The sequence below is a fragment of the Equus przewalskii genome, chromosome 12, assembly GCF_037783145.1.
Source record: "Equus przewalskii isolate Varuska chromosome 12, EquPr2, whole genome shotgun sequence".
NCBI classification, from domain to species: domain Eukaryota; kingdom Metazoa; phylum Chordata; class Mammalia; order Perissodactyla; family Equidae; genus Equus; species Equus przewalskii.
In genome coordinates, this window is record NC_091842.1 from 42,248,258 (window position 1) to 42,265,327 (window position 17,070).

Genomic DNA, 17,070 nt, shown 5'->3' on the forward strand with positions numbered 1-17,070 from the left:
CCGCGGCTACGGTGCGCCCGGGGCGCACGCGGCGCTGTGAATCGCGCGCGCGGACTACGGCTCCCACAAGGCCGCGCGGCGAGGTCGGGCCGGAAGCTCGCGGCAGCCCTGCGCGCGAGGCAGGCCGGGAGCTGTAGTCCTCGGGGTGGCGGCCAACACCAGCTCCGGCTGGCGCCCTCCGGAGTGCCGCCGACTCCCCTGGCCGCCCTGCCCGCCGACGCCGCAGGAGATGGCCAAGCCCCGGGCCCCGGGCGGCGCTGCGTGCCGGGTTTGGGGCGGAACGCCGAGAAGCTGCGCCGAGGACAGGACTGGGACTACAGCTCCCAGAGTGCCCTGCGCGGAGGAAGGGGCGGGGCCTCCACGTCCGCCGCGTTCTCGGCGCTTCCGGCTGCGCCTGCGGGCCGAGAGGGGTGTCCCGCTGGCTGGCTGGTCCCCGTCCTGGATCCGCGGGTCGCAGACCCCTTAGCCCCTCCCAGGCCCTCTGCAGCCTGTCTTCTTCCTCGGTGCCCTTCGAGGGCTTCCCGGTCTGGAGTCCAGGCTCGGGGGCCGAGCTGGGTCTGGGCCTCGGTTCTCGCCTCGGTCAGCGAGAGGAAGCGGCTCCAACCGGGTCGTTGAGGGGTCGGAGTGAGACCCTCCGCGGAGGTGCTGCCCAGCCCGGAGGGGAGCGCTCCGCGGCGGCCTGGCAGCACCCGCCGCGTCCGCGCATGACCTCCCCGACTCCGTCCCTCCCTTGATGCTGCCCCTCGGCAGCCCTGAGGGTCCGCACGCCCGGCAGCCGCCCGCCTGCGGGGCAGACCCTCCTCCGGGCTCCTCTGCCCTGTCGCCCGGATGCGCTTCGGCGTCAGCGGCTCATCAGCTGCACAGAGAGGCTGCAGAGAGGGACCCGGGGATGCTGAGCGCAGAGCACGGTGGGGGCCGTGCAGGAGGAGGAAACCCAGAAGCGAGGCTCCTCCGCTCACAGAGATCCGGGGAGCGTCTGGTGGTCCAGTTCTGCCTGAGATCAAGTGGAATTGTACCCTTGGGAGGTTGGGTGGGGTTTGCCCCAGTGCCCAGAAAGTCTGAGCTGACCTCAGTAAGACTTACAGGGTAGGGCTCTGCTCCTGGACCAACACTGAAGCCCCAGGAGAGCCTCGTCTTACTCTCTAGAGGCTGCGGCAGGGATACCTGTGTCCCCACGTGGGGGCTTGGGCTTTAGCTGCAGCCAAGACAGCTGCTTCCTGAGTGCTCCGCGGTGACAAGCTGCCTGTAGGGACACAGGGCTGTGGAGTGACTGGACCCACCGCCAACTTCCTCACCTGCACGAAGGTGATGACTAGCAGCCTCTGACCACGTGTGGCTGCGGAATCACAAGAGCATGGAGTCAAGGGCCGAGTGCCACTGGGGGCTCAGTGACCACAGGTCCCCTTCCCTCCCCAGCCCCTTTGCCTGGGCGTGCCTGGGGTGGTGGTCAGGACTGGTGTCCACAGCCCTGTAACCTCCCGACAAGAGAAACAGCTGAAGTCGAGCCTGGGGACCTGATGGCCGAGCGTCCTGCCTGCTCACTGCAGAGTTTTGTGGCGCCAAGCCCTACACAGGGAAGAGGAGAGAGCAGGAGCACCCAGCCCTCCCCAGTAAGGGGTCAAGGTCTATGGTCGGGGAGAAAGCCCGGTCACCAGAAGGGGGCCTCAGGAGTTTCAAGACTGTTCCCTGTCTGAGGAGCGAGCTAGAAGGAACAGGTTGTGTGTGCAGTTGGGAGCAGGAGGAGGCTGGCCAGAGCAGGAAGACGAGGGGTGAATCTGGAGTCAACCTGGGGTCCTCTTAGATGTTCTGAGGCATGCAGACTTAAATTTAAATAACTATAAGGCAGAAGGTAAGTGACAATCGACCGGCCAGGCTGTTGGCCAGTGCCGTCCTGGCTGGATGACACAATCCTCACAGCTCAAGAGACAGGAGTTAGCTGCCCCGAGGGGAGAGGCTGGAGAGGGGGGAGCAGCCGTGCAGAAAGAGCCGGTGACAGGTAGGAGGTGTGGGGGTGGGCGGCACAGTTCCAGCGTCCCTGTGCAAATCCCCCTCGTGCCCACACTGTTCCTGGCTTTGGGGCCTGGCAGTGTGCAAGACCTACTAGCATGCCCTCTGGAGCGGAGATTCCAGTGGATGAGGGCACAGGGACCCTCGCTGTGTGACAGGCACCGGGGGCCGAGGCCAGCAGGCAGGCTGAGGGCGGGACGCGCCTGTGCTCTGGCCCATCTTATGGAATGGCCTGTAATCACCTACTCTGTGAACCCCTGTACCTAGGTCAGAAAGGAAAGCAGGTGCCCTCACAGGCAAAAAAGGAGGACTCTGAGCCAGCCCTCATGGCCTAGCGGTTAAAGGTCGTTGTGCTCCACTTCAGCGGACCGGTTCAGCTCCCGGGCACGGAACCACACCACTCGTCTGTCAGTTGCCGTACTGTGGTGGCGGCTCACAAGAACTAGACACAACTATATACTGAGGCTTTGGGGGCGGGAGGCGGGGGGAAGGAAGAAAAAGGAGGAAGACTGGCAACAGATGTTAGCTTAGGGCGAATCTCCCTCTGCAAAAGGGGGTTCTTCTCTGGGCCTCCATCTCCTAGTCTCTGAGCTGCCAGCAGGTGGAGGGGCAGACGTGGGGCAGCTGGGCTGAGAGTGTGGACAGGCTGGAGCAGGCCCGACCAGGGGCCGGGCAGTGTGTGTGGGACAGTAGGAGGAACCAGGCAGGCCGCGTGCCCACCTGCCAGCAGCCTTCCAGGGGAGGGTGGAGCCGTGCTCCCAGCTTTTCCCACACGCGGAGTCATGCAGAATTGACTAAGGACGTTCAAGCAGCGGCTCTCCAGCAGTGAGAGGGGCCAGCCTGAGGCAGGGTCCAGTGGGGAGCCTGTGGCCAGGCTGATTCGGGGTTGGGGGTGGACGGCCCCACATGGGAGGGGCGCACTCAGGCCTAGGGGGTGTAGGCCTTGACACTGACCTCATGGGTCCCACTGCAGTGCCCTCCAGCATGCTCCCTGGGCACCCCCCTCACCCCAGGGAGCCCTTCCCAGGTGGCAGCCAGGAGCTGTCGTTTGCATTTACAGTGGACTCTCCTCACGTGTGGGGGCTGTGTCTCCCTATTGGGCTGGGGGCCCAGGCAGGGATCAGCATCAGCTGCTGGTGGGGCCAGCTGGACAGCAGACAGGCCCCCACAGGTTTAAGGGTGGGAATGAAGCGGGGGGACTGGCAGCTCCCCCCTCCCCTCCTGGCTTTGGCCCCCTGCCCACTTGCAGCTCCTCCTCTGGGCAGACGGCCCCGCAGGCTCCAGACGAACAGCTGTAGGGCTGGAGGTAGGGCAGGTGTCAAAGCAAAGAGGCACCGGCCTCTTCCTGGGCCAGCAGAGACCCCCTCAGTGCAGCCCGGCTGGAGACAAGGCCCTCCCGGAACCCCTAACCTTAGGAACCTGTGGCAGTGCTTTGGCGTACCCCAGTATTGAGCAGGCCCTGGGTGCAGACTCCCCCCAGGCCCCAGCACCATGCCACCTTCTCTCGCCTCGTGGCCACGGGTTCTACCTGGTGAACACTGGGCCCTGAGGTGGCCGGGTACCAGTCCTGCTAATGGACCTGACAAGAGGGTGCTGCGTGCCTCTCCAAGGAGCTGCCCTCTCTGAGCTCTGGGAGCACGGGGAGCTGTCTGGTTCCATATGCAGGGCGCCCCCACCTCGGGCATCCTGGTGGGGAGGGGCTTGGGGCAGGAGCTCGGCCTTGGACACGGCCACACCCCCTGCTTTCCTCCTCCATGCTGCCCAGCAGCAGCCAGGGCTCCGAGGCCTGACCCTGGTGACCCTGAGAGTCCTGCCACACCCCAGCTGAGGTGAGACCTGGGGGATCCTGCTGGCTGCAGGCCAGGCTGTGTCCACCCGTCATGGCCCTCGAGCCATCAGCTCTGTGGGCAGCAGCCGGGGCCGAGTGGGCAGCAGACCTGGGCTCCAGCCCTGTCTGCCTGGTGGGGTTCTCGGGCTCCCTGGGCCTTGGTTTCCCTGTCTGTGTCTGGCATGCAGGTGGTTCAGTGCGAGGGGGATGGGAGATGCTCGGTCTGCTGCTCCTATGGATGGCTGGGCAATCAAGTTTTGAGGACTTTTAGCTAACAATCCTCCTTCAAATCAAATCTGGTCACTTACCCTTAGAACCTTCTTGGTGGCAGCCATGCCTGTGGTGGCACCTGAGCTCTGCTCCTCACCCACTTCTGCAGCCCAATCCCATCTAGTCATTCTGTGTGGGGCCCTCCTTCACCCCAACTGCATGTCCCATGGGGACATCGCATTCATAATGAGCCCCAGAGACTTTCACTGCTGCCCCTCCGCCTGGCTGGCCTACCATAAGCACATGGCTGCTGGAGCCCCATCAAGCAGCCCCACCCCAGGAGTGCCCCTCGGCCACTCTGCTGGGAGTCCAGCCTGGAGGTGCCATCCCAGGGCCTCTGGTGGTGGGGGGCTCACACCAAGGCGAGGAGGGGTTGGCCTGACCACAAGGCCTCCTGCTGTCTGGGCTCAGTCGGGCACATGGTCTCCAACCCCCAAATGCCTGTGGGGTCTAGGCCAGGCCCGCAGCACCATCCTCTGCCCTTCGGCCCTGCAGAGGAAGGAGCAGGCCTTTGTGTGTGCAGCTGCAGCTTCAGTCTGGGGAGACCACCCTGGCCTCGCCCTCCACATCAGGGCTGCTGTCGCTCTGCCTAGAAGAGTCTTGGAGGGGATGAAGCAGGGTCAGCGTGCAGGTCAGTGCTGGGCGTCTGTGTGGAACGTCTCCTGGCAACTCGTGCTGACAGTAACGTACCACTGAGGGATGCCTAGAAACAGACCATGTCTGCCAGCGGGTGGCGGGGCGCGGAAAGCAGAGTCCCAGTATTTATGATCATACATATATATATATTTCATGTGTATACCCCGATAGTTTTCTCTCTTGGAAGTATTAAAAAATTGATCAACCTTCAATCTATAAAAAATACCTACTCTACATGATAGAAAAATCTCTCCTCAAGTTTACACTGATTTACACCCAAGGCTTTCCCCAAAATGTACAATGCGAGGCAACGTCTTAAATCTTAGTGTAGAAGGTGGGCCACGTGGAGGACAGAGGGACGCGGGGCCACACACACGCCTGCACACACGCGCTCACGCACACGCACGCACGCACTCGCACACAGCAGTGGCCAGCCTGTGTGCGGGATCCCGGCCCACCCGGAGCACCCGGCGGCTCCTGGCCGTGCTCAGGCTCAGGGGCAGGCCCAGCAGCTGTCGCGGGGGAGACGCTGCCGCTCCTGTAGTGCAGGCGCCGGGCAGGACGGCGTGGAGCCAGGCAGGGCTTCCCTGAAGGGACCCCCAAGCCACCAGGAAGGCCTGGTTCTCGGCTCTTCATCTGTGTGCTTGGAGAGCTGCCCTGCCCGGCCTCCTGTGAAACGCACCTCGGGGAAGGACAGTGACTGCTCACAACTGCAAACACCCAAAGGAAACGGCCCTGACAGCTGGACTCCGGCTGGGCAACCGGGACATCTCCAGGGGCACCGAGATCTGCCCGGGGGGAGGGCACCAGGAGGCCAGGAAGGCCACATCATGGGGAGGCAGCCCCTCGCCACGGCCTCGCCTACACCCTGAGGCAGAGGGGGCTGGCGACATCCACCCGTCCAGACGGCGCATCCCACACGGTTACTCTCAAGTCCTGATTTCAGAGCGGGGGCTCCTGCTCAGCCCTCACAGGAGGGTCAGAGCCCCTGAGGGTTAGTGCAGCTGGGGTCCGGCCGTGAGAACAGCCATGTGGCCTGGAGACCCCTGGGCCTGAAGCTGGACACAGGTGCCCTTCCGGCCTGGGGAGGGCCTGAGCAGCTTGCGGAGACGCAGGCCAGTGCCAGCGGGACACGGTCCCAGGAGAGCGGGAGCCTGCAGCTCCTGGCCATAGCCTGACGCGCACCGACCTCGCCCGCCTGTGTTCCCCACGCCACATCTGGCGTAAGGTGCTGGGGCCTCTGCGCTGTCTGGGTATGGCTGAGGCCCGGGTGGCACCAGGTCATGGCGCCTGCGTGAGTGCAGGTGGCAGCACCTGGTTGGGACCCGCCTCCTTCCTTTCCTCCCTGACAGGGTGGGACAGCGGGAGGGTCTGCCACATGAGAGTGAGCTCACCCCAGCCTGAGAAACGGTCCCCACATCTCTGCACAGAGAGGAGGGGGCAGTGGGAGGCCAGAGCCATGGGCAGGCCCGCCTGCCACACCTGCTGTGGGCTCCAGTCCCGGCCCCCCTCCTTTTCCCCGTGCCTGCCCCCCCTGCAGCCCCATCTTTGTGCCCTAGCCCAGCTGTGTGCTCTGGGCTCGGTCTGCTGGGGCCTGTCGGGCTCGGCCGTCTCTGGGGTTGGGTGGAGTCCCGAATCCACCCTGGGCTGGGCCTTCCTGTCTCTACTTGACCTCCAGGATGGACGGGTTGGTCTCCATGATGGCCACAATGATCCTGTCGATGTAGTCCTGCAGGCGGAAGTTTATCTCCTCTTGCTTCTGAATTGCCTCCATGAGCTGCAGGAGGAGCAAGGGGTCAGCGCCAGGCGTCTGGACCGCGGGCACCTGCGGGGGGCCGCTCTGGGGGCATGTTACCTCGTCACGGGAGACCGAGCTGATCTCTGCGGCCAGGGACTCGGAGAAGGATGTTGAGAAGAGGTTCTTGGCGCCCTGGATGCTCAGGTTTATAATCTGCCCGTTGAGTTCATCGTTCTGCTCCTTCAGATTACGATTGTCCTGGGGGGGACACGACAGCATCATTCCGGGGGCTGCGGCCCGCTGGTGGCTGAGCCTGCACGGGGAGGACGTCCGGCTCAGGCCCTCCGCACGCCCCCCTCCCCGGGCTGGCCTCCGGAGCTGCAGCAGGGGCACAGGTTGGCTGTCTGCACCTGCTTCAGCCGGCGGACCTCCTGCTCCAGCTCACTCTCCCGCGTGCGGCTGTGGTACTCCTGCAGGCCAGCGCTGCTGCTCCGGCCCCGCCTCTGCTCCGCCTCCAGCTTGAAGCGCTGCAGGTGCTCCAGCTGCTTGCGCAGATCCTCGATCAGCTGCGGGGCAGCCAGGGTAAGCGGGGCTCCGGGACAGCAAGCGCTAGCCCACCCTCGGCTTCAGGACCTCGGGGCGGGCTGGCCACATTCTTAGGGAGGATGACAACACCACGCTTCCATGACGCCACCACGCGCCCAGCATGACACAGCTGAAAACGGTCTAGGACACGAGGGGCATGGCTGCAGATCCCCAGCTCCCTCCAGGGGCCCACAGACACAGGCCCTGCCCTGCCTCAGGAGCTGGCTGTGGGACGGGGTGTCACGCTTACCTCCTGGGTCGCCTCTTTGTCCCTCTGGAACTGGTGCCTCTCGTGACTCAACCTGTCCCCCAGCTTCCTCCTGTTCTCCTGCTCGTCGCTGAGCCGCAGGGACAACTCCTCGATCTCGTCCAGCAACTTCTGCTTCTCCTGGAAGGACACCATGAACACGCCTCGCCTCCCGCCCTGTCCCTAGCTTTCCCTGGCCATCCCTGCCCTGATGGTCTCTAGGTCCCTGGCATCCACGGGCCACGTCTGACTGTCCTGTCGTGGCCGAGGTGCGCACATGTGAGCACACTGCTCTCAGCACCTGCACTGACTCCACACAACAGGTGGGTCCGGGGTGCCCTGTGTGGGGCGTCCTCACAGGCCAAGGGGACTGTTTCTTGGGAGGCAGGGCAGGAAGGACCTGTGCAAGAGCAGGACCTGACTGCAGCCACTCAGCGGGAGTCACTCCCAGGAGCCAGAGTCCAGGTGGTCTTGGACGTCCTTAGAGTCCAGAGCTTCCTGGGGACGCCTGGCAGGAAGGGGAGGATGGGGGAGGAAAGGCCCCTCTGGGAACATCTCAGGACGGGGCACGAGAGGTCCAGCTGAAGTCGGCCCCTCAAGGACATCAGCCTTGGCTTTGGAGCATGGGTTCACGTGAGCGTGACCCTCTGGGCCCAAGGATGCCTGGGAAAGCCAGGAAGCTGCTCGGGGTCCAGTGCCTTCAAGCAAAGGGCTGGCTGGCCTGAGCTTCCATGTTCCCTCACACAGCCCAGTAGGGCCCAGTGCCATCAGCCCACTCTTTGGAACAGGACCGCTCCCCAGCCTGTGGGCGCACACTTGGCCAGCTGTACCCCTGCAGGCTCAACAGCCAGCTGTGTGGCTGCCCCACTCTGGAAACCCTCTCTTGGCACATCTCAATCCCCCAACAGGTACCAGGTGCAGAGGGTGGAGGAAAGCCCTTGAGCTGGCTGGCTGACCTCGGTGCCCACGCAGTGTGGGGCCTGGCCCGCCTGCCCAGAGCTCCCAGCCAGCAACTCACCTCCTCTAGGCGTTCGATGTTGGCCTTCAGACAGGGTGTGCAGGACCTCAACTCGCTGTTCTCCTCGTCCAGCTGCTGCAGCCTAGGACACACAACAAGGCTGGGACCCGCTCCCCCGGAAACGTGCCTCCTCAGGGCGAAGGAGGTCCAGCTTCTGGGAAACCTTGCTAGGGGCCACCTGGGGACGCACAGAAGCCACCCCGATGCCCACAGCCTGGTCTTACACACCCACTCAAGTGCTAGGCACTGGGGTTTGGGGGTAATTTTAGGTTTACAGGAAAGGTGCAGACATGGTGCAGAGTCCCCGTGGATCCCGGCCCCTTTCAGGTTCTCCTCATGGCATCTGCTCATCTGGTGTGTTTGTCACGGTCCACACCCCCACACTGGGACACGCTAGTCACTAAACCACGGACTCCACCCAGGCCCATCTCCCGTCAGGATCCCTCCCAGGACCACAGTGCACCTAGTCGTCTCGTCTCCTGTCCCGTCTGGTCTGTGGCGGTCTCCAGAGTTTCCTGGTCTTTTGTGACCTTGACAGTGTTGAGCAGTTCTGTTCCTGCATTTGGTAGAATGTCCGCAGGCTGGGTTTGTCTGTTTCCTCATGTTAGGCGGGCCATGGGTGTGGGAAGAATCCCACAGAGGTGAGAGGCCCCTCTCGTCCCCACGTCAGGGGCACTTGAGTCCACACGGCTCATCCTGGGCGATGCTGACCTGCAGCACCTGGTTAAGGTGTGTCTGCCAGCATCTCCTCTGTCAGGTTCTACTCTTCCTGTGCGTTCTGTCCTCTGGAAGGGTCACTGAGTCCAGCCCACACTGCAGGGATGAGAGGACTCGGCGTGCCTCCCCCCTCCCCCGAGGGGCGTCTCCATGTGTCCATGGAATCCTCCGTGAGGAAGATTTGCATCTTCTCCCGTTTATCTGTCAGTCGTCTCCTTCACACCGTGGGTCAGGCTCCAGCACTGCCACTTGCTGTGGGGTCAAACTGTGGGCTCAGGTCAGGGGTGATTCTTCCCGCTCGTCCCCCGTGTCCCCGTGACCTGCCCCATCTTCGTGTGCGCTTGAGCACTTCCCTGCTTTCTGGGGCCACGGGATGTTCCAGGCTCCACTGAGTTTTGCCCTGTTCCAGCCTCAGCCCTTTTTCCAAGGAGCCCTTGATCCTTCCATAATCCAGCATCCTCACATCCTCTGACTCTGCAGTCCCCCTTACTGCCCACCACAAGGGGCTGACCTGCTGTCCTGGTGGTTCGGGCCTGGCCATCCCAGGTGGCGAAACCCCCCTGCGTCTGCAAGTGAGGCGGCCTGCCCGTCCAGGACGACCCGGGACAGCTCTGCCTGTGGCCTCCTCCCCCCACCCCACTTCCAAAAATGCCTGGAGCTCTTCCTGGCTGAAGTCAAGTGTGTCTTCCAGCTTTGAGCACTGGGAGAGAGCATGAGTTTAGAACTGGAGGCCTCCTTCACAGACATGAAACTGCTCTCTCTAAATTATCCCAGAGGTACGGCTCAGCCCACAGGGCTCTGTGACATGCCCTCCTTCACTCCCACTCAGAGGGGCTCTGGGCAGAGAACAGGTGGGAACTCCAAGATGACCTTCGACCATTTCTCTGCCAATGACAGCGAAATGCCTTGTCTGTGGGTTTTCTTTTATAAATGGCGTTTTCAGGACTCACACCTGCAGGTGTAAACGGCCATGGCCCCCTAGCCAGTTCCAGTGTGGACCTGCTGTCATGCACCCAGCACCACGTTGGGGCCTCCGCGGCGTGTTTCACACAGACTCTCTCATCCCCTTTTTCTTCCTCCCCGACTTTTCCTGACTCATCGGAGGCTCATGCCTTCAGGTGAGCATAAAGGTAATTTTGTCAAGTTGCCTTAAAAAAAGACTGATATTTTGATTGGGATGACAGCGACTAGAGAGAGACTTAGAGAAACGGACATCCACGTATGTCTTTGAATTCATATCTTTTGTGGTCTCTAGTAGAGTTTTATGGTTTTCTTCACAGAGATTTTCCACTTTTTCTAAAATAAAACGTATTCCTGGACATCGCACCTTCCTGGGCAGGTGGGGTATCCCTTACATTTCCTCGCTACTGTTCTGGAAGGACGCGAGGCCCCGCCTACCTGGCCTGCAGGTTCTCGACCTCGATGCTCTTCTCTCTCTCCATCTTGCACAGCAGCTCCTTCTGCTTCCGTGTCTCTTCCAGGACCATCTCACAGGCCCTCAGCTCCTGCTCCTTCAGCTGCTCCTCGAGGGCATTGGCTCTGCAGAGGCAAAGGCAGGAGGTGAGACTTTCTGCCCTTCCCACCAGCGCCTGGAAGCTGCATCAGGACTTCGAGAGAGCCTGCCCTACCGGGGGGAGGGCCAGGAGGCCAGCAAGACCTCCCACCCGCAGCACTGGTCCAGGGCAGTTCTGAAGCAGGGGACGTGCCCCAAACAGCCTCCACCCCCCACTGAGGGTACCCAGGGCTTCAGAAACACACACGGTCATGACGGCAGGGCCAGTCTCCATTGGTCTCAGACGGGAGCTCACCCCGTCCCAGCCTACACCCACAGTCACCGCCTGCTCACTGTGTGTGGACACAAGCCGACCAGGTGCCCACCCCAGGGACCCTGCACTGGCACTCCAGGCTGGGGAGCTGGTATACAGAGCAGCTACACCCAGGTTACCCATGGCAGAGGTAAGGGCAGGTGACAGCAAGGACACGAGACAAAGGGAATGCTCACATGGGGGCCCCGACTCTGGCCTCCTCCCAGACCAGCACACCCACCCACAGAGGGCTCCAGGCCCTGCCCAGGGCCAGCACAGCCCACGGCCAGAGCAGCCCATGCCCCCAAGCTGTCCATGCACACAGGGCTTCTCATCTGCTCTTTAGCACCTCACACCTAAGAGTGAACGGACGGCTAGAGACCACTGGACACCACAGGAGAGCTTTTCCCACCAAGGAAACAGGTCGTGCAGGCAAAGCCTGTAACTCACCCCCTCAGAGTGAGACCCACACCCACGAGACGGGAGCAATGCCCCAGGAGGAACTCTCAGACGCTGAACTACGAGAAGAAAGAAGGCGAAACTCAACAGAAAAGGTGAAGGAGAAAACTACCGAAGAATATTACATAAAAAAGGAAGACAGATGGAGTTAGAGAACAGGGAAGTAAAGAAAATGAGAGAAAAGGCCTCAAGGGTCTAAGGTTTGATTAACAGAAGTTCAGATAGGCAAGAAAATGGAAGAAACTGCACGGAGAAATAATTCTAGAAATCTTCCTGAAGCCGGGGGACACGTTTTCCAGACTGACAGGTTGGAAACCACTCGCCCAGCACAGGAAATGCTGAGGCCTGTGTGCAGGGGGAGCATAAGGCTGCAGCCCCGGGAGCAGCTCGGCTCAGAGGCACGGAGCTCGCCTGCCAGTGCTCCGGGGCCCTACCTCCAACTAGAATGCCAGACCCAGCCACGCTGTCAACTGTGGGGGACAGGACACATTTCCAGACACACAAGGTCTCCAGGAACTGGCTCCTGTGCCCCTTTTCCCGGGCAAGGATAGAGGCATCCTCCTCAGAAAGTGAGTAAGTACAAAAAGAAGAAAACGTGGAATCCAGAAAATAAAAAACCGAACACAAAGTGCGGGATTCCTGGGATGGCAGGAAAAGGAGAATAGCTGTGCAGCATGGGCTGACGGGATTAAAAATGGGAAACATCTAGAAACAGCAGCAGAAGCATGTTGTTGAGGAGAACGAGGGCAGACACCAGAGGAAACATCCACAGGAACTGGATGTGGCTACCGGGGGCTGGGGACTGGCCACAGGGCAGGCGAGGCACCGAGGGGGTTTTTCCACCACGGCCATGCGAAGCCAATAAATGCCTGTCACCCTGGATAAGCGTCACCATCGGCTCAAGAAAGGGGCTGACGGTCCCCGCAGATTCCCCAGGCAAGGACCGGGAGTAACCACGTCTCTGCGGGTGCAGCACACACTTAGCGCGGCCGGAGCCCAGCCTCTCCATGGACGTGGCCGAGCCACCCTGCCCTGCAGCAGGCGGGGCAGGCCTCCCGTGAGAACCTGGGGGCAGGCAGCTGCCAGGCCCAGGGTCTTGACTGACCAAGAGAACTTGTATTTACTGTTAAAGCCACGTGTGAGCCCTGCCTGCTGTAAGATGGGGCACTCTGAGTCTCTGCACCCGCAGAGCAGACAGACCTGCTGACACTGGAGGACAGCTCAGGAAGGTCAGCACCACCCAACACGGGAACGTCGCGGTAGGCGGCCCCGGGAGCCTCGGAAGGGCCAGGCCACAGTGCGAGTGCCATGTGAAGGCGTGTGGGCCTGGGTCCGGCACTGTTCAGAGTGCTTGGAGTCCACCCACTGGGGTCGTGGGTAAGACACGGAGGCTGCGAGGGACGGAGCCCTGGCCGGAGGTCACGGGGTGTGTGGCAGAGCCAGGCTCAGGCCCCGGCAGCTGGCAAGGACAGAATGTCGTGCATGGGTCCCATATGTGCCGCACTTCCTGCCTCTCTTTCTGGCCTCGCCCCTGCAGGGCCCTTTGTGCCCCTGCACGCGGCACAGCCTGGAGAGCTGACGCTCCTGCTGCGTCTGCGTCCTCTGCACCAGAACGCATCACTGCAAGTCGGGCGGGAGGCTACGAGGCCGACTGCTTTCCAAACGCTGAAGGTTCCACAGGCTTCTGTGAACCTCTGCCAGACACGGGTAGGAAAGCTGCCCCCTCCTCTGTGCAAACGTCGCAGTTCCTCTTCCTCCCGCTCGACTCCCTCTGCCTTAGCACTCGTGCCCAGTCGGAGTCAGACTGCAGTCCCACCGCATCCTCAACGACTGCTCCTTTCTCACTTCAGGGGCTCTGGATACACTGGCGTGCCCACCCTCCAAGCCCCTCAGCTGTCCCTGAGCCCGGGGAAATAACCTAAGCCCCTGAGCCTCGGTTTCGGCATCTGTGAGATGGGGACAGAGGCAGTGTCCGCCTCTCAGGGAGGTTGCCTGGGTGTGAGCAATGGCAGGGGCATGGGCCGAGCACAGCCACCGCCAGAGCGAATGCACCTGCATTGAGGAGGGGTGGTGTAGGGGCTGTCTCTTCACAGCGGGGCACGAGTTGGAGGCCCACAAAGCAAGACTCCAGCAAGCCTTACCCTGTGCGGCCTCTGCTGCACCCAAGCCCTGAGTCCAGGTGCCCGTGCAGGCAGTGAGAGTGCTGCCCCCGCTGCTGCTGAACAGGGAGGCAGTGCCCCCTTTCCTCTGGGGCCCTGTGCATGCGGGGCAGACCAGGACGTACGTGCTCGGAAGGTCACGTGGCACCATCCCGAGTGGGCTCCCGGGGGCTGGATGGAGGGGCAGCTCCAAGTGAGAGCCCCACCAGCCGAGACTCTTTCTTGTGAGGTGACGAGAATGAGGGGGGTAGGGTCATGCCCCAGAGGCCCTCACCTGTGCACCAGCTGGAGGTTCTCCTGCCGCAGCCGGCTGTGCTGTTCCCCATTGGCGACGGTGTCCTTCTCTAGCTCCAACACCCGCTTCTCCAGGAAAACAACCTCGGGAGCAAGACGGCGGCTTGAGAATCAAGGAGGTGGGAGAGTGGGCGCCCCCAAGTGAACTGCTCAGGAGGCAGCATCCACAGGTCTGGAGGGGGGTCCACCTCGTTTGTGGAGACTGTCCCCATACACAAGGCGGTGCAGCCCTATGGGCATAAGGTGGGGAGCACTCTGTGGCCTCAAAACCACAAGTGCAGATGCCACCAGGGGCCCAGAGGCCTGAGGTGTCCCAAGAGCACCTTGTGAGGCCGCAATGGCGCACAGGGCAGCGAGGCTCCTGGTCCCACAGGCAGGGCCGCTGCTCTGCCAGACCCAGTCACGGAGGTGGCCCATGCAGGGGGCTTGAGGGACAGAAAGGCCGGGGTTTGTCCCTTCCTCCTCAGCGAGCTCACTAACTAGATGAGAGACAGATACCCACAGAGGGAGGAGGAGGGGTGAAGGCAAGCATGAGAGCCAGGACGGCTCTACAGAGTATGAGGTGCTGGCAGTGCTGTAGAGAGGGGGTCCAAGAGGAGGTGACGGGGGAACAGGAGGATGTGGACGGGACAGGAGGAGGCAGGGGGAACAGGAGGAGATGGACGGGGACGGGAGGAGGTGAGGGGGGACGGGAAGAGGTTGGGGGACGGGACGAGGTGGGGGGAAGGGAAGAGGTGGGCCATGAGTCCTGCCTTCCCTTCTCCCCTCTGCTGGAGCAGGTCCCTGGGGAGCTTGGGACTTTCCTGTTGCAAGGCCGCAGTGCTCCAGCCCAGAAGGTGCTCCATGCGCTCCAGGAACAGCCGTCCACCCAGGTTTGGGTGTGCTCGCTGCAGGCTGATGCCCACCTGCCCAAACCCAGAAGCCCGTCCATCCGGCGCCCTGGCCCTGGTGCACCCTGAACCCACATGGTCAAATGTGAACCGACAGTGCTCTCTGCCCTGCCCGTCCTCTGGCTACTCCTCCATGTATGACAGGAAATGCCCTTCCATCCCACAGCCCTGGGCCCTGAGGAAACTGCGGGGCAATGTCAGGCTGGGGGGGGTCAAATTAGCCCTTGAAGGCGCCATTGCCTCCTCCCACCTGCTCTAGCCGCTAGCCAGGATGGGGACCGGCACCCCAAACGCAACTCACTCTGCACACCCCAGTGTGCACCTGTGCCCAAGCTGGGCCGGCACACCCCAGACCGGCTGTGTGACCCACACGGTGCCCTCCGGTCCCCTCCCAGGGCCTACCTTGTCAGCAATGTCCTCTTCCACGCCCTCCATGGGGTCCGGGGGCGGGTCCTGCAGGGCTTCCATGGTCAGGGCCCCCGACTGGTGCAGGTGCCTGTGGAGTAGAGACAGCCCTGTCCAGAGCAGGCCCTTCAGCACACTCAAGGCGGAAAGGAAGGGGGAAAAGCCAGGGACGCGTCCTTTAAACACCAGCATTTCCAGGGCAGTCTGAGGAGCAAACCCCAGAGTCACCAGTGAGGGGCCGGGGTGAGCTGGTGGCTGCTCTCTGGAGCCCGACAGCCCTGCCTCCCTCCCTGCCAGCTTATGGGACGAGGGCACTTTGTGCTCAGGCAGTAAAACACCACCATGTCACGCTCCCTGTGAGACCAGACGACCTCATCTTCCCCCGAGGCCCTGGCACAGTAACTCAGATTACGACTCCTGCACCAACGTCACCTACACGTTCCTGATGTTTGATTTCAAAAGTTCTCCCTGTGGCAGTAACAGTAAGAGACCGGCGGCCTCGCTCAGGGTCTCTCTTGGGGTTAAGCTTGGGCAGGCACACAGGTGTGACAGTCCTCTGCGGCAGCAGCTCTGAGGACCGGGACCAGTGGACACAGGTCTCCAGCCCTATGGGCCATGTCGGGTGTCCCACAGCCCAGGACTCAGGTGGACACTGTCCCCACGGCCCTGCCAAAATCCCCTGCGGGTCCACAGCCTACTTCCTTCACTCCTCAGCCCCTGGTGCCTTAGCAGATACTCAGCAAACACATGTTCAGAGTCACCCTAGCGACAGCCTTGTTAGTTTTGGTGACACTGTATCAGCTGTAATGTACCTGGAGTGTGTAAAACTCTTAGAGATTTATGCAGAGCCGGAAGTCTGCAGGTACCAACCCAGGCTCTGAGTGCCACAGTCTGATGCTCACAGCTGTGTGACCTTGAGAAAGCCACTCACCCTTTCTGAGCCTTACTCTCCCATAAAATGCAGGCTGTTATGAGGTTTAAATGAGGTTATATATGTGAACAGTTCCAATAAGGACACAGCACAGAGTAAGAATTCAATAAAATGCTATTAAAAGTTACACTGCAGGTTTCTACATGACCAAATGTATGAAGTTCTAGTTCCTTCTTAGTACTGACTGGGCTTGTACATTTTTAAAATTCTTTTTCCGGAAATGTTCCAACGGGAGCAGAAAAGAGGGCATCTTCACCCCGGGGACCGCGAGGCCCCTGCATTTGCCCCGGGTGGACATAGGAGCACCTTTCGGTGGATTTCATCTGATTCCCTGAAGGGCACGGAACCCAAAGACAGAATGGTGGACAGGCCATCGTGTACTCGTCTGATCAGTGTTCTCGAACACCTATGACCTTGACCCCAACACGAGCTCCTGATGCCACTGCTGCGGTGGGAAGCTGCCCACCCCAGACCCAGAGACCACCCTGAGAAGGGGCCTGGCCTGGGACTTGTCACACGACCCTGAGCTCCTGCCAGGGGCTCAGGGTGCTTTCGAGGGCTGAACCTGGGGACAGGGAGGTTGTGCGTAGTCCCCAAGCGCCCAGCATGTGAGGCCAAGGTTCCTTGGCATGGGCTGGGGGGCTTGTTTATGTAAACCCACTCCCACTCGGGAGACACACAAGGAGAAGAGGCTGTGGGAAATGCTGATCCACCCCCAAGGGGGGCAGGTAAAGTCTGGCAGGTGCCCAACTGCACATGAACTGCCACCTGACCGGGGACCTGCCTTCAGGGGGCACCGCCGGCCCTGCTGGCACTACCTGCCGTCCTGAGACCAGCTCTGTGCCGGTGCCTCAGGGTCCTCACAGGCACACCAACCCCAGAGCCATTTCCATCCAGGCTGGGCGCAGCCAGGTCACAGAGCCAGAGCTGGTGGCTCCAAAGCCATAGTCCAGCCCCCATGCCGCGCGCACACGGAAAGGACAACAGTTGTTTCGAGTTTCCTTAGAAGTCTGGTGGCAGTTTAAGGATGAAAGGGCAGCAGCAGATGAAAGCTGCATGCATGTGTGTGCACAGACTGCAG

The 17,070-nt window shown here is 61.6% G+C and overlaps 1 protein-coding gene across 8 annotated transcripts in view; it reads right to left on the bottom strand.

Annotated features, from left to right (window-relative positions):
* Positions 1 to 4,866: 4,866 nt before the first annotated feature.
* Positions 4,867 to 17,070, bottom strand: part of RAB11FIP3 (RAB11 family interacting protein 3) — an 81,254-nt gene continuing 69,050 nt past the window's right edge. For 4 of the 8 annotated variants that reach the window (XM_070567229.1, XM_070567227.1, XM_070567228.1 and 1 more), the window contains 8 exons: positions 15,056 to 15,149; positions 13,744 to 13,847; positions 10,445 to 10,585; positions 8,330 to 8,411; positions 7,315 to 7,452; positions 6,890 to 7,045; positions 6,597 to 6,737; positions 4,867 to 6,518 (listed from right to left, as the gene is read on the bottom strand). In XM_070567229.1, coding sequence (XP_070423330.1) covers positions 6,405 to 6,518; positions 6,597 to 6,737; positions 6,890 to 7,045; positions 7,315 to 7,452; positions 8,330 to 8,411; positions 10,445 to 10,585; positions 13,744 to 13,847; positions 15,056 to 15,149 — 970 coding nt within the window. In that variant the 3' untranslated portion in view covers positions 4,867 to 6,404. Of the gene's footprint in view, positions 6,519 to 6,596; positions 6,738 to 6,889; positions 7,206 to 7,314; positions 7,453 to 8,329; positions 8,412 to 10,444; positions 10,586 to 13,743; positions 14,669 to 15,055; positions 15,150 to 17,070 lie in introns of all 8 variants that reach the window. The other 4 variants (XR_011524647.1, XR_011524648.1, XR_011524649.1 and 1 more) reach the window with 3 other exon arrangements.